At 47.7% G+C, this 14,052-nt stretch overlaps 1 protein-coding gene across 1 annotated transcript in view; it reads left to right on the plus strand.

Moving 5' to 3' along the window:
- Positions 1 to 9,348: 9,348 nt before the first annotated feature.
- Positions 9,349 to 14,052, plus strand: part of VSTM5 (V-set and transmembrane domain containing 5) — a 28,570-nt gene continuing 23,866 nt past the window's right edge. Inside the window, exon 1 of the mRNA XM_066253681.1 lies at positions 9,349 to 9,704. Coding sequence (XP_066109778.1) covers positions 9,614 to 9,704 — 91 coding nt within the window. The 5' untranslated portion in view covers positions 9,349 to 9,613. The remainder of the gene's footprint in view (positions 9,705 to 14,052) is intronic.

A 14,052-nucleotide genomic window follows, 5' to 3' on the forward strand; every position in this document is an offset into this window, starting at 1 on the left:
CTCAAGCCGTTCAAGCAGACCTTGACTTCTTTGCTCAAAACCTCCTCATGGCCTGGCCAGGTAGTTCAGTTAGAGCATCGTCCAAAAGCACAGGGGTTCCTGGTTTGATCCCCGGTCAGGGCATGTAAAAGAACAGATTAATGTTCCTGTCTTTCTCTCTCTCTCTCTCTCTCCCTCTTCCTTCCTTGCTAAAAGCAATAAATAAATAAACATTAAGCAAGTAAATAAATAAATAAACCTCCTCACATGTGAGTCCCATCAATCACTGACATATGTGGATCCCCTCCTAACTTACACTCTCGTGTCGTAACACCTGGGATTTAATAACCCTGGGCACGGACTTGGCCTAAAAACCCACTGGCCTGCCTCCACTTGTTCCCAGAATCCTTCTTTCTGAGTCCAGCCAGAGGTGCCATATATCTATGCTGCCTCCACTCCCAGCCCATGGGAGAACTGAGCCACAGACACGCAGACAGCATAACATAGGAAACCAGAGTCACCAGCCTGTGGGCGAAACTTCCTGCCCCAGTGCCCAGCACAGCTCTTCTTTGGGGGTCAAGCAGAGCCCTCCCCAGGAGGTACAGGTGACTCTCTTAGAGAGAATGGCCTGCCTAGGCTATGTTTATTCTGATTCCTTACTCTAAACTTGAGGCACCATAACTGGCTTGTGAGGAAGACATATCAGCTATGGGGATCTACAAAGCCATATTTTATTAGTATGTCTCAGTATAGCGTGAAAATGTTGGCCCCACTTCACCTGGGTTGGTTACTCAATTAACAGCCAGCTGTCTCTCCTATGAGAACTTGTCAGTTTTATTCCCCATTGTAGCCCCAAAACCTAGCACATAGTAGTAATTTATGAATGTTTGAAGACTGGGTAAATAAATGAACTAATGAAGGAACATAACAGTGTGTGTAGGTAGAATTTACCTCGATCAAAATTAAAGGTACCTTTTCCAGTATCATGGAGGAGAACAGAGGAAGGTAGATGGAAATATGAGTAAATTTAAAGATGCAGAGTTAGGAAGCCGAGGTAGCCTCCACAAGATGTCTTTTACTTTATCTGTGAGTTGGGCACAGGGGGCATCTTAAGTGGTAATCTCCTGAAAGGGAGGGGTGGCAAGAAACAGGAGGGAGGACTGAGGAGAGAACAGCAAGTTTGACACAGTTACTGTAGAAAATGGGGCCGGGCGCCCACTAGAGATTTGTGAAGGGATTGCTGGGCAGCAGTGTGGCTTTGAGGATTCAACCATAATGCCAGCCAATGCCAGCAACCAGGGAATGATTAGAGCAGGAGGAAGCTTAATTCCTGCTCAAGTTCAGGACTGTCCTGAACTTCCCTGTCAAGTCCAAGAAGATGTTATAGAGGTCAGATTCTAGATAGAGCTAGCCATCTCAAATCAACAAGAATTTACCAGGTTCCAGTTATGCCCTGGACCTTGTACTGAGTGCAGAGGAAAATAGGAGAGCCCTTGACTTGGAGGAGCTAGAAAATGCATCAAATATGAGGGAGTCATAAATGCATAAACAAAACCATGGGAGGTCTCATGCTATGGCTCAACTGTGAATACAAAGAATGCCAAGGCCAAAGGTGTTTTCTCTTCTCTGTCTCCTCTTTTCTTTTTTTAAACCAAAAATCACATTCCATCTCCTTGTCCCTGTGCCCAGAATTATTTTTCAACAAGCATGGTCTAAGTGAGCAGTCTTGGATCGCCACCTGGTGGATATTCAAGGTATTAAATATTTAACTTCAGGGGAAAGGGCTCTAGATTAAGAATAACAGAAAATTGATTCAGCAATATTTATTGTCCTAAACATTGTAACAGGTACCAAAAAATACAAATATATACCATCAAGTTTCTTCCAATCTAATGAGAAAAATATTTAATGGTGTATTAGGACTTACACTAATTTCTGAATCAAAAGCCCATATAAAAGCAAATTAAATGAGAACTAAGACCTGTTGACCGAATATGGTTTCCCATAGAAGAAAAGAGAACACGTTAAATAAAAAATACAAAATCCAGTCTATGGAAACTGTTTTTCTTCTGGTCTCTTATCTTCGCTAGTGCACCAAATTTAATCTGACCAGACACTGCAAACCACTACAAAAACACATCTTCAAAGTCACAACGGGGAAGGCCACAACAGGCAGGGAGAAGAGCACCAGGCTGAAGTCAACAGTCCTGAACTTGAGCTAATAAAGCCAGGTGAACTGAAGTTAGTCTTTTTTCTGCCTCTGAGCCTCTGTCTTCTGACTAGCAAAACAGAAATTAAAATATCCATCCTTTGAGCTGGTTATATGGATTAAATAAAATAATAAAGTGGAAGACACTTGCAAAGTGCTGATGAATTTTTGGTTGATATTGTTGTTAGTCCACAAAAGGGTACCTTCCCTAAGGGAAGAGCACGTCCCCTTCTCACTGCTGGGCCATTGCCCACACAGGTGAGCAGAGAAAGCCCTCTGCAGCGGTGGGAATAAGACAAGCAGAGCTGAGACATGCAGAGTAAAAGGCGGGCCAGCGTCAGCCCCACCTATGTGGCACCTTTGTGTGAATTCGGAAAAAGCACCTCCCCTCAAATTAAAAGAACTCTTTTGTTGATGTATTATTGTATAAACTGCAAAACCTTAAGTCCCAGGCCTTGAAAACAGGAACAGAGGTGGCTGTGCTCAGCCATGTTCGGTGACCCTTCTTCTCTTTAAGCAAGTTTCAAACTGGTTTCCAGCACTTGTCACTGGAAAAGCCCTAATAATACAAACAGACAAACAGAAAGAAGGATGACAGGGAGATCAGCGCCTGGATTCAGGCTCTGAAAGCTTCTGTAGATAACACAGTGGCAGTGGGAAGGAGGCTATGAGAAGGATATTTAAGCTGTCAGAGATGGAGCTGTTCTTGGTAACAGCAGGCTTGCGAGATGGGCCCTGGGCACGGAGGCTGATGCAGACGCAGGCGGAGTGAGAGGGAGAAGGCTGGGGTGGGAGGCTGGGCCTCAGCCATGGAAGTTACCCCAGCTGTTTGCAGGCAGAAGCTAGAATCCAGCTTGGAGGAGCAGGGGACCTGAAAATGCCCAATCTCCACCCTGCTCCAGAGCGGCTATGTCTTGCTGGAAGAATCTAAGACATTTCAATGTTATCACTTTGCTCATCTCTCTTTAAAATTAACTCAAGTAACATGATGCAATGGGGAAAAAATGTGAGCTGTGACGTGCCACAGATCTGGTTTGAATCCCAGCTCTGGCCAGGGACAAGCTAGTTGATTTTTCTGAGCCTATATATCCTTAACTCTAAAGTGGGGATAATAATTCCCATCTCATAAAATCGTTGACAGTTAAATGAAGTAATTTACATAAAGCTGCTACATTAGTGCCAGCACGTAGCTCCCACCACCAATCCTTTCCCTGCAAACCCCCTCCTCAGAGGCTCCTTCCATGAGCCTGGCTGAGCCTGAGGATGGCCCGGGTGGTAGAATGAGGACTGGAGTGGCTGTCTGGAGCCCTGCATGCCCGATGTGGCTTTGGTACTTCTACTGGGCACAACACCCAGCCTGTCTGGCCCTCCATTTTTTCATCTGTAATTGCAGAGGACGGTGCTGGCCCTGCCGATCTCCCAGAAGGAATAGGAGTTTTAAGGGAGTTGATACGATTTGTTAGTATCAGGAAAAACAGACAACATGAATAAGTTCATATTAAACTACCAGGGACAGCAGCTTAGAGTGCTACTTCCCTAGAGAGTAGTGCATTTTTCTCTGCAGTGAAATGTAACCAGACCAATTTAATAAAACTGAATCAGGCAAAAATCATATATTCAATCCTGTGCAAAGAATTGTTCATAAATAACCTTTCTTCATCAGTGCTACTAGGTTGAACATTTATTTCTTCACTCATTCATTCATTCAATAAATCCTTATGGAGCCCCTGACATTTGGAAGGACCTACAATATTCATCTCTTGTAGGATATATTTTAGTCTTATTTGAGCTGACTGTCACCCCCTCCTGAGCTTTTTGAGGACAGATGGGATCCAGGCAAGGTTCATTGTGTATCGACTGAACAAATGAACCCAAATGACTGACCCTTTGTCAAATAACACAGCTGCCATCTGGGGCTTCTCTCAGTCCCTCGTAGGGCCTGCTTGTCACCTTGGTCAGGCCTAGGAGATCCACTGTGTTTCCATCATCCCAAATAAACTACTCCTTATTCTCCAGGTGACTCAGCAGTCTCTAGGCTCTGGCCTGGCATCAGGCCCTCGATTGGCCCACAGAAGTGCTATCCCTGTAAGCACAGCCTGGCACCTGCCCAACCAACATGTTAGCCCTTTAGTCTCTTTGTAGCCTGTGGAGCTCAAGGGCCATTAGGGCTGGCTGGGGTCTGTGATATTAATGAGGGATGTTCTCAGCACAACTCACTTCTGCTTCTTGTACATCAGCCTACCAAGAGCAGAGACAGAGCTCATGGCAAACGTATTTCTCTCCAGTCTCGGACCATCCCAACGCTGCTGGCTGGCTGGGTATCATGGGAAGGATCTGGCTTCTCTCCCTGGCCTTCCTCTTCTTGCTTTGTCCGCTGTCTCCATCTTCCCGTCCCTTCCTTGTCCCCACTTGACTTTTTGTCCTTCTCCCTACACATGCCTCTTCTTTCTCTCTTTCTTTATCACTTTTCCTGCTTTCTCATTGTCCTCTCCTCCTTTATTGGTACCTACCTCCTTTCCTACACTGTCTCTCTATTTCTCTTGTCTCCACTCCTAACTCCTCAATCCTGCAGCCATCACAGAGTCAAGAAAGCGCCGGGGGTTCAGGGCCCAAGAAAAGTCCAGTTCTAACAGAACACAGGGCACAGAGGGGAGAAATCAGAGGAGTCTGGGAAGGTATTTGAAATTATCTATCAGACAAGCGAGGAGGGTTTTTCCCCCAAAATAAAACACTATAAGGGACCACTTCACACTTACCAAGTGACTGGTGAAACATTTCACTTGACCAAATGTTGGCAAGGATGTAGAAGCCACTGAACCTTTCAAACACTGCTGGTAGGAGTGTAACATGTTACAAATACTTTGAAAACTATCCTTTTCTCATAAAGTTCAATTCACATCTGCCCAATGACCCTGCAATTCCATTCTTTGTTATTATACCCAACAGAAGTGAAAACCTATCATCATGCAAAGACAAACCATGAATACTCATAGCTTTATTCATAATAGCCAAAACCCGGGAAATACTAAAATAACCATCAATAAGAAAATTGATAAAGAACCATAATTTCACACTACTCAACAATAAATAGAAACAATATATTGATGAATCTCTAAAACATTATATTGAGTGAAAGAAGCCAAACACAAAAGAATATGATTCTACTTATTTGAAATTCAAAAATAGACAAATTGCCCTCGTTGACCTTAGTTGCATCTTTGTGAGACACTGAAACAGAAGGCCTTCCTCTTCTTGCTTTGTCCTCTGTCTCCATCTTCATCATTAAAATGAATATAATGTGATACAAATGAGAATGGTGGCCCTGCAGGGCTGGCAGGGCGACAAGAGCAGAGGGAGACTCACATGAAGTAACATTCTCAGGTGATAGAAATGTGCTATTATTCTGGATGGCAGTCACACTGATGTATACATTTACAAAAGTTATTGAACTGGACACTTAGAATCTGTGTATTCTCTTGTATGTAAATTATGTTTATTTTTTTAAATCATCCATAATTACATAATCCACAGAAAAATACTACTAAATGTCATCTGAAAGATGTGACGAATGTTGCAGAACCAAACACCAGGATATATGGTCTCACAGATTCATATGGACTTAAAAGGACAATTGAGTAGCATATTTAAACTTAGGACTGTCCTCAAAAATGAGAACTGTATGACGACGTATGCCTTTCATAAAGCCAGGACACTATAAACACACATTATTTGCTTCTCTTGGAAGTGAAGAATAGCTCCTAAGTTCATAAAAATATATATATATGGGTGGGTATTTTTTTCCAGAGTAGTTGATTACAGCAAGAAGAGTTAGCAAATACGCGAGGGCTATAGTTTGTGCTAAACACTGCAGAGGAGGAGCACACATTTCAGAACAAGTGTGACTCTGGAATTACACGCTTTTAGCAAAAGCAAGCATCTTCAGTATTCAGTGTATAGATCCTTCATATCTCAGCCTGTCTACTCTTCTAGTCTTTTTCCCACGTTCCCCTCTGCTTCGACCAGACTAGTGCCATGCCTCGGATCTTGTAGGTACTTAATACCTGTTGAAAGAGAAAGAAATGAAGGGAGTGAGGAAAGTGAGGGAGGGAGGAAAGGAAGTAGGAAAGGAGAGAGGGAGAGAGGGAGGGAGAAGGGAAGGAGGGAGGGAGGGAGGGAGAGAGGGAGGGAGGGAAGGAAAGAAGGAAGGAAGGAAGGAAGGAAGGAAGGAAGGAAGGAAGGAAGGAAGGGAGGAAAGGAAGGGAAGGAAGGAAACCGAAAATGTAAATTCTCCTCTCTAGGGAACCCTACTCTAAAAAAAGGATCTGATAAATTCAGATCTAAATGCCACTGGCGTGACCGTGAGAAGTTTTTAGCTAATCTCAAGCAGTGGTTTTCCATCATGGCTGCACATGAGAATCACTTAGAGAGCTTTTGAAAAATCCTAATGCCACCACTCCCCCTTGAAAAACTGATTAAATTGACCTGGAGTGAGGCCAAAGCATGGTGCTTTTTTTCTAATGTCAGACAGGGCTAACCATTTCTGATACATTCCAACTGCCTCAGAGGTCCAGAGAGTTGATGTCACTTCTTCATGACCAGAGAGCTGGTAGGGGACAGAAGCAGGATAAGGACTCAGAGCATCACTGAGTCACTCTAGCTAGCCTTTATCAGCTCTTTATCTCCTGAAGTTCTTCATTTTCTCTTATATCTCTCCGACTCAGTTTTTCTTGTTCACATATTCATTTAACAAATACCTGTAGTTACTAAGCAGTACCAGACACACGACAGTGAACAAAACAGCCATTTCCTTTCACCTTGGCCTAGCAGGAAGATCCCGTATACCTGAAGGCCTTTCTCAATTTGAAGATTTTTTTTTTTATTCATTTTTAGAGAGTAGGAAGAAAGAGAGAGAGAGAACAGGAAGAGGAGCAGGAGACATCAACTTCCATATGTGCCTTGACCAGGAAGCCCAGGGTTTTGAACTGGCAACCTCAGTGTTCCAGGTCGACACTTTATCTGCTATGCCACCACAGGTCATGCCTCTCAGTTTGGATCATTCTGTCTCCACTAGTTTGTGAGCTTCCTAGGACTAGGAGCCATGAGTGATTCATCACTGGAGCTGCAGGAACTGGTACAAGGGCAGATTTAATAAAAGTCTGATGAATAAACAAACTGATACAAGTGATTCCTGAGTCCCCTTAACATGGAATAAAGGAAACAGAAAAATGTCAGGAAGACCACTTGTATTAATTAGGATTTTTTCAAATTTATTTCAGAGAAATCCAACTTAAATTTTCTGAGACAAAACAAGATAAGTATTTGTTCATAACTGGCAGAGGTGAGTGTGTAGAATCTCAAACAATGTCATTAGGGCTCTATCTCTCCTCTCAGTTCCCAGCTCAGTTTGTATCATCTTGGCTTCATTCTTAATTTAGGGCCTCTCTATGTGACAGGTAAGCTGGTCCACATCTTCTCTGATTTTAGCAGTCCCAAAATGGCCACATGTAATCCCCAGAGAAGACTCCGAGGACCCTGTCAATTGGCCCTTAAACGAAACATTTTAGCTGGTGAAGAATATACTCTGATTGGTCAGGCTGTCTCACAAATCTATCTTGGGACAGTCGGCAGGGTACCATTACTGTCAGCCTCACTGAGAATACACAGAATTGGTGAGGAGTACCCTAGGAACCAGAAGATGGAGACAAGAAAGTGGGCTGCACAACCATGGGCCTCTATCTTTCCATATTTCTGTTCTACCATCTTACTTGGCACGATGGCTTCTATCCTCATCCCTGTAACTTCCTGTATGCAAGACAGGAGCACAGATCTAAACATTATGATTGTCTTCAATGCAGGAAGAAAGGGGAGGGGCAACTCTAGATGTATTTGTCACTTTTTTCAGGAAAGTGGAACTTACCCAGAAACACCCCAAAAAGACTTCCCTTAAACATCACTGGCCAGGGCCCTAGCTGGCGGGCACAGTGGTAGAGCGTTGGCCCAGTGTGTGGAAGTCCTGTGTTCAATTCCCAGCCAGGGCACACAGGAGAAGCACCCATCTGCTTCTCCATCCTTCCCCCTCTTCTTTCTCTGTCTCTCTCTTCCCCTCCTACAGCCAAGGCTCCATTGGAGCAAAGTTGACCCAGGCGCTGAGGATGGCTCTGTGGCCTCACCTCAGGCACTAGAATGGCTCCAGTTGCAACTGAGCAATGCCCCAAATGGGCAGAGCATCACCCCCTAGTGGGCATGCCAGGTGAATCCCGGTCGGGTGCATGCAGGAGTCTGTCTCTCTGTGTCCCTGATTCTCACTTCTGAAAAATACACACACATACACAAAATAAAAAATAAAAAAAATCACTGGCCAGCATTGGATCACACTGCAACCCCCACCCCCATAAGGGAAACCAGGAAATCTAGTTTTAACATACTGGAAAAGAATTTCATGACAATAATGATAATTTCATGACTAGCTGGGACATATACTAATTCCTCTCCCATGCTGTGCTCCTTTTCCTCCTCCAGGGGGAAGTACTCTTGCTCTGAATCCCCATAGCATCCCGGCCTCCCTTATCAAAGTGATTCATGCACTGTATAGCATCTGCCCAGTTTTCCAGCCCCCACCATTTGCTAGGATTTCTAAAGAGGTGACCATATCCGTCTTGTTCATAGTTGTATCCCCAGCCCTTAGCATAGTGCTTCAGTCCACCAATGGTCTCTAACTAGCTACCTTGTGTCAGGCCCCCTGCAAATGAGGCTCTCAGTGAATACTTCTGGATGGTTAGATGGATAGATGGATAAATGAATGATGGGTGGTCGATAAATGGACAGATGATTAGATGGCTGGTGGATAGATGGATGGATGAGGGATGGGTGGAGGAGTATCATTACTATTCGATGGCCCCACCCAGGGCAGCCAGTCTGTGGCTCCATTGTTCCCCTCACCGTGCCCCTTCTCACTCCTCTCCCCTCCGGGTGCCATTTCACTTTCCTAAAAGCCTTCTCCCTTCCCACAGAGCATTAAATGGTCCTGCTTGGTCCTCAGGCAACAGCTAGTACTTTCCCTCCCTCCTGCCACCCAGCATCCAGCGGAATCTTGAATCAATACCAGTAAACTGGGTGTGAACGGAAGGAGACTGCTCCTTATTTGTCATTGTTTACCTCTAAGTGTGTGCATTCCCAGTGCTTCCCGTTCTCTCTCTCTCTCTCTTTCTCTCTCTCTCCCTTTCTGCGCCCCCCTCCCCCGGAACTGGTTCAACGAGAGTACAACCAACTCATCTGCATCTGGCCCTGGGGACCTGCAGGAGCCGGAGGAGGAGGAAGAGGAGGAGGAGAGAGGAGGCAGGCGGGCGGCGGCGGCGGCGACCGCGCACAGCTGGGCCGGGCCGCGCCGCGGGGAGCCCATGCCCGGCGTGCGCCCCGGGTTCGCCCATGAGGCTCCTACCGCGCCGGAGAAGGGAGCACCGCGTTTTCTCCTTGGGGCTGCTCGCCCTCTGCCTGGCCGCAGCCTGCAGTCTGCAGAGTAAGCATGGGCGGGGCGGGGGAGGGTCCCGGGGTCGTGGCTGCCCGGCCGCCAGCGCTCGCCCACCCGCAGCCTCCGCGGGCCAGGGACCCGCAGCCTCCCGGGGACAAAGCGGAGCCTCCCGGGCCGGCTCCTGGGCCACCTCTGGGGGAGCGCCCCGCCCCACCGCCCGGCTGTCGCAGAGCCGGAAGCCGTCCGGGAGATCACCGCTCCCGGTCGGGGGCCGCCGCCTTCGTAATATATCAATATTTCATTTCTTTTTCCTGGAATAACTAGACTGCACCTGAGGTGTCCAAGACCTCAAGGGTGCACGGGCCCCGCCCACTTTCGTTGGGGACACTCCTCCCACCCGCATCCTCTCGGTCACTAGCATGCTCGGTAGGTCTCCCCACCACTCAGGAGCCCGCAGAGACTCTTGAAAAGGCGTTCTGGGGCTTGGGTTGGGCGGTGCTCGCCGCTCTGCACTGCGCGGAGTGTCGTAGGGTCCGCACTAAAATCTTTCTCCCGATGAAGGTGAATGCGGCTCACAGTCCCACCAACTCCCCGAGAAACAGACTATAACGCCGTCTTACTTCCTCATTTAACCATTATCGTTACTATCATTTACATCTTACAGATTAGTCAACTGAGGTTTAAAGAGTGACCAGTGCTGGGCCATGGTAGGGGGAGGGCGTGTAGTTAGAGCAAGCACCTGTTAAGCCCCTCTGTATTCATCCGTCAAACTTTACAAGACTTCTATTGGTTAATCCTCTGGGCAACCCTAAGAAATAAGGGTTTTTTAAAAATCTCTGTTTAAAAGTAAGGAAACGGAGGCTCAGAGAAGTTGTTATTTGCACGAAGTCACCAGCTTGGATTCGAACCTGGGCAATGGAGCACTTTTGACCTTTATGCCTCTGGCTAGTGCCCAGCTTTGGCTGCAATCCTCAGAAACCCAGAAAGACTGGCATGGGCATATACATCTAGCTCTCTGTGGGGCAAGAAATAGTCACCATGAGTCCATCAGGTGGGAGGTGTTTGGCTTTGCAGTGACCTTTTCCATTGTTTTTCAACCTACGCACATGTTTCCAACCACCAGTCTCAGGCAACATCTGTACAGAGATCCCTGACTTTCAAGGGCCTGCCATTCACCACGGTGTGTAATTCATGTATTCACTCACTCATGCAGGGCGTCTGCCTGCAGGAAGCAGGCCATGGTGGCTACTGGAGATAGCATGGTTCACCGTCTTGTCCTCAGACCAGTGGCCAGGAGAGCCAGCTTGTGGTGGCGAGCCCTGAGAGGCAGGGGGTGCTGACGTTCTGGAAGCCCTAGAGACTCAAAACCAGACTAGGGGAACCAGGGCAAGCCCTCTCAAAGGGAGCCGCACCTCTCCAGACCTGATGGATGGACAGGAGCAACCAGGGGATGGGGCAGAAAGAACATAGGGTGTCTTAGACAAAGGGGAAGCATGTGCAAAACCTGCAGGACAGGTAAAAGTTTTGCAATTCTCCAAGAGATAGCTGATTCCTGCACGCAGCTGTAGCTCCAGGCAAGCAGGCACTCATTTCCAGCTCTGGGTCCCTGGCACTTACTTACCCAGTGCTACCCAGGCTCGACTCCTTAAAAACACTGAGTGGAGGTGCACCTGCCCGGATGAGGCCCGTGCTTCAGGGCCAGCCTTGACCATGTAGAGGTGGGTCCCTTTCAGCAGCTCCCTCCACCTTCTGCCTTTTCAGCCTCTGTCGAAAGCTGCCACCCAGAACGTCTGGTGTTCATCACTTACACTGAAGTTCTGTTAAAGTACAGAACTTCACAAACACGAGCACACAGTCACCCTGCAGTTGAGGCCTTTTCTCTATAAATGGAACTGTTATGTACTGAATGTTTGTGTCCCCCTGAAATCCATATGTTGAAGCCCTGACCGCAGGATGTAATGGTATTTGGTGGTGGAGCCTTTGGCAGGTGATTAGGTTTAGATGATGTCACAGGGGTGAGACTTCCATGAAAGGATTAGTGCCCTTATAAAAAGAGGGAGGTAGAGTAAGAGGGAGAGGACGCAGTCTGAGTGGTGAAAAAAATAGATTTAAAAAAAAGAGGGAGGTGCCAGAGCCTGCCCCCTCCACCATGTGATGACACAGCAGGAAGGCAGCTGTCTGCAAGCTAGGAAGAGAGCCCTCACTAAGAACTGAGCCTGTTGGCACCTTAATTCTTGGACTTCCCAGCCTCCAGAACTGTGAGAAATAAATGTCTTGTTCAGGCCCCCAGTCTTTGCTCCTTTGTTACAGCAGCCTGAGCTAACTAAGACAGTGGTTGAAAGGCATGTCCCCTCAGAGCGCTGGCAGGCCTCCTGCAGCAGGCTAAGGTGAGTGCCTTTCTAGGACCCTGGTTCATTTCCTTTCTCAGCTGTCAATAAGGTGAGTTAGCCACCAGGGCCATGAGTGGCTGGTGCTTCCTCTCACTTGGAAGCAGGTGATCACAGACCGAAGTAGGAAAGTTTAGTTAATGACTTAGGACCTAGCCAGCTTGTTTCCTGTGTTCCAACACCAGCTTCTGCAAAGGAGCCTGCACACACACACACGGGCATTCACACATGAATACACACACAAGTGTCCTTTAACATCCCCACTTTACCACGCTGGGGTGAGAGCTGGGGGAGCTGACCCCACAGAGTCACTCCCAGCCCAGTGCCCAAGAAGCAGAGGTACAGAGTGGGGCTCAGTCTGGGTCTGGGGGAAGGGGGCACAGGCTGGGAGCTGCAGGTTCTGGGCTTAGCTGGGGGTAGAATGGGTAGGAAGGGGAGGGAGAGCCAGTGTAGGAAGAACTAACTCCCTTGAGGGCCCTGGGAAGACCCCAGATCCATTGCTCCAGGACAAAGCCCCAGTGTCATCCAGTGCTGCCACCCACGTGGCACATGCGTACTGAGCACCTACTGTGCTCCAAGCTCTGCGCTGCCCCAGATGAAACAGACAGCTGACACGTGGTCTCTGTCTGCACTGAACTGCAGGTTTATAGGCAATGATCTGTGTACATACAGATGTTCCCACGGAAAAACTGTTTGGAGGGTATGTTTTTAAATAATGCAATCATGCTGTACTAGTTATTCAACAACTTAGTTTTTACATTAATTCTTATTAGCTCCATCCACATTGATCAGCAGAGATCTTGCTCATTCCCCTCAACCTCTATACCTGTGCCGTCATATAAATGTGCTAGTTTTTACTTAACCCGCCTCCTCGGGATAGCATTTAAGCTTTAAGTTCTAGCCCTCGCTTGGGGGAGAGCAGACCCCACATACAGGATGATGAGTGCAGTGCTACTAATGCGCACATCTGTGGAGGATGTGGAAGGCTGGGGCCACGTCCAGGCTCACGGGCGCCCCTGCCCGCACACCTCCCATGGGGCGAGCGTACAAAAAACGCCTGGTAAATTCCACTGAAACTATTAAGGGAGCGGTGGCTGAAAGTCACACAAAGTTCTTCATTCCTGGTTTCCAAGGGAGTTCTGATATGCTCCCTGGTCTTCCAAGAAGGGGCTGCAGTCAGGAGATCCTCTTTTTTGTATTATCCCCAGGACCTTTCATCCACTGGAAGGCTTTAATTTTTTTTTTTCTTTAATAAGTCTGAAGTCAGGATGTGTGTACAAGTCAATAGCTTTGCTGTAATCTCTGCCAGCCTGGACTGAAGTTGAGCCTCTCCTGAAAGGATGTGTATAGCTTTTGCCATTCACCAGGAAGCATCCTACCAGGGGAGTAGGAACAGCTTCACCAGGAAGGTGAGGACATGAGTAGTGCATGCAGCAGGACAAGGTGGAGAAAAACAGGCGCACTGCTCATCGCGAGACCTGGCCGAGCTGGGCGCGCTAAGCAAAAGACGAGGAAGCGGGGTGCTGCCTCAGCAGGCGCGTCCTGGGATTTGGCTCATACCTATTGACGCCACACCTCCTTAGTCCAGTGCACTGAGGCCCTGGTCTGCCTGCACAGGGCTGTTTCCTGAAAAGTGGGCTTGGGGTAGGAACTTATTTATCTATGCAGCAGAAATGGGAGTAGGAGAGAGGCACAAGAGCCAGGTTCAAGGTTGGAAAATAATTTTCTGCCATAACTGGTTTGCTGGGCTGGAAAGGCACTGGTCAGCCCTGTGGGCAAAGGAGAATTGACACACTGCATCTTAAAAGAGAGCACAGGTCGTTCCTTGCTCACATGGGGTCCAAGATGCATGCTGGTCTTGCCCCCTGCTGAGGTGCACGCCAGGGGGCAGCTCGGGTGTGTACTGTGCTGACCCCAGAGGAGCCCAGCTGCTCTGGGGCTTCCTTGTGAACCCCCAGCCAGCAGAAGGGAAGGGCCTGGGGACCGGTCCCAGTGCCAGTGCTGGCAGT

This window comes from Saccopteryx bilineata, chromosome 1, assembly GCF_036850765.1.
Source record: "Saccopteryx bilineata isolate mSacBil1 chromosome 1, mSacBil1_pri_phased_curated, whole genome shotgun sequence".
In the NCBI taxonomy this organism is placed as follows: domain Eukaryota; kingdom Metazoa; phylum Chordata; class Mammalia; order Chiroptera; family Emballonuridae; genus Saccopteryx; species Saccopteryx bilineata.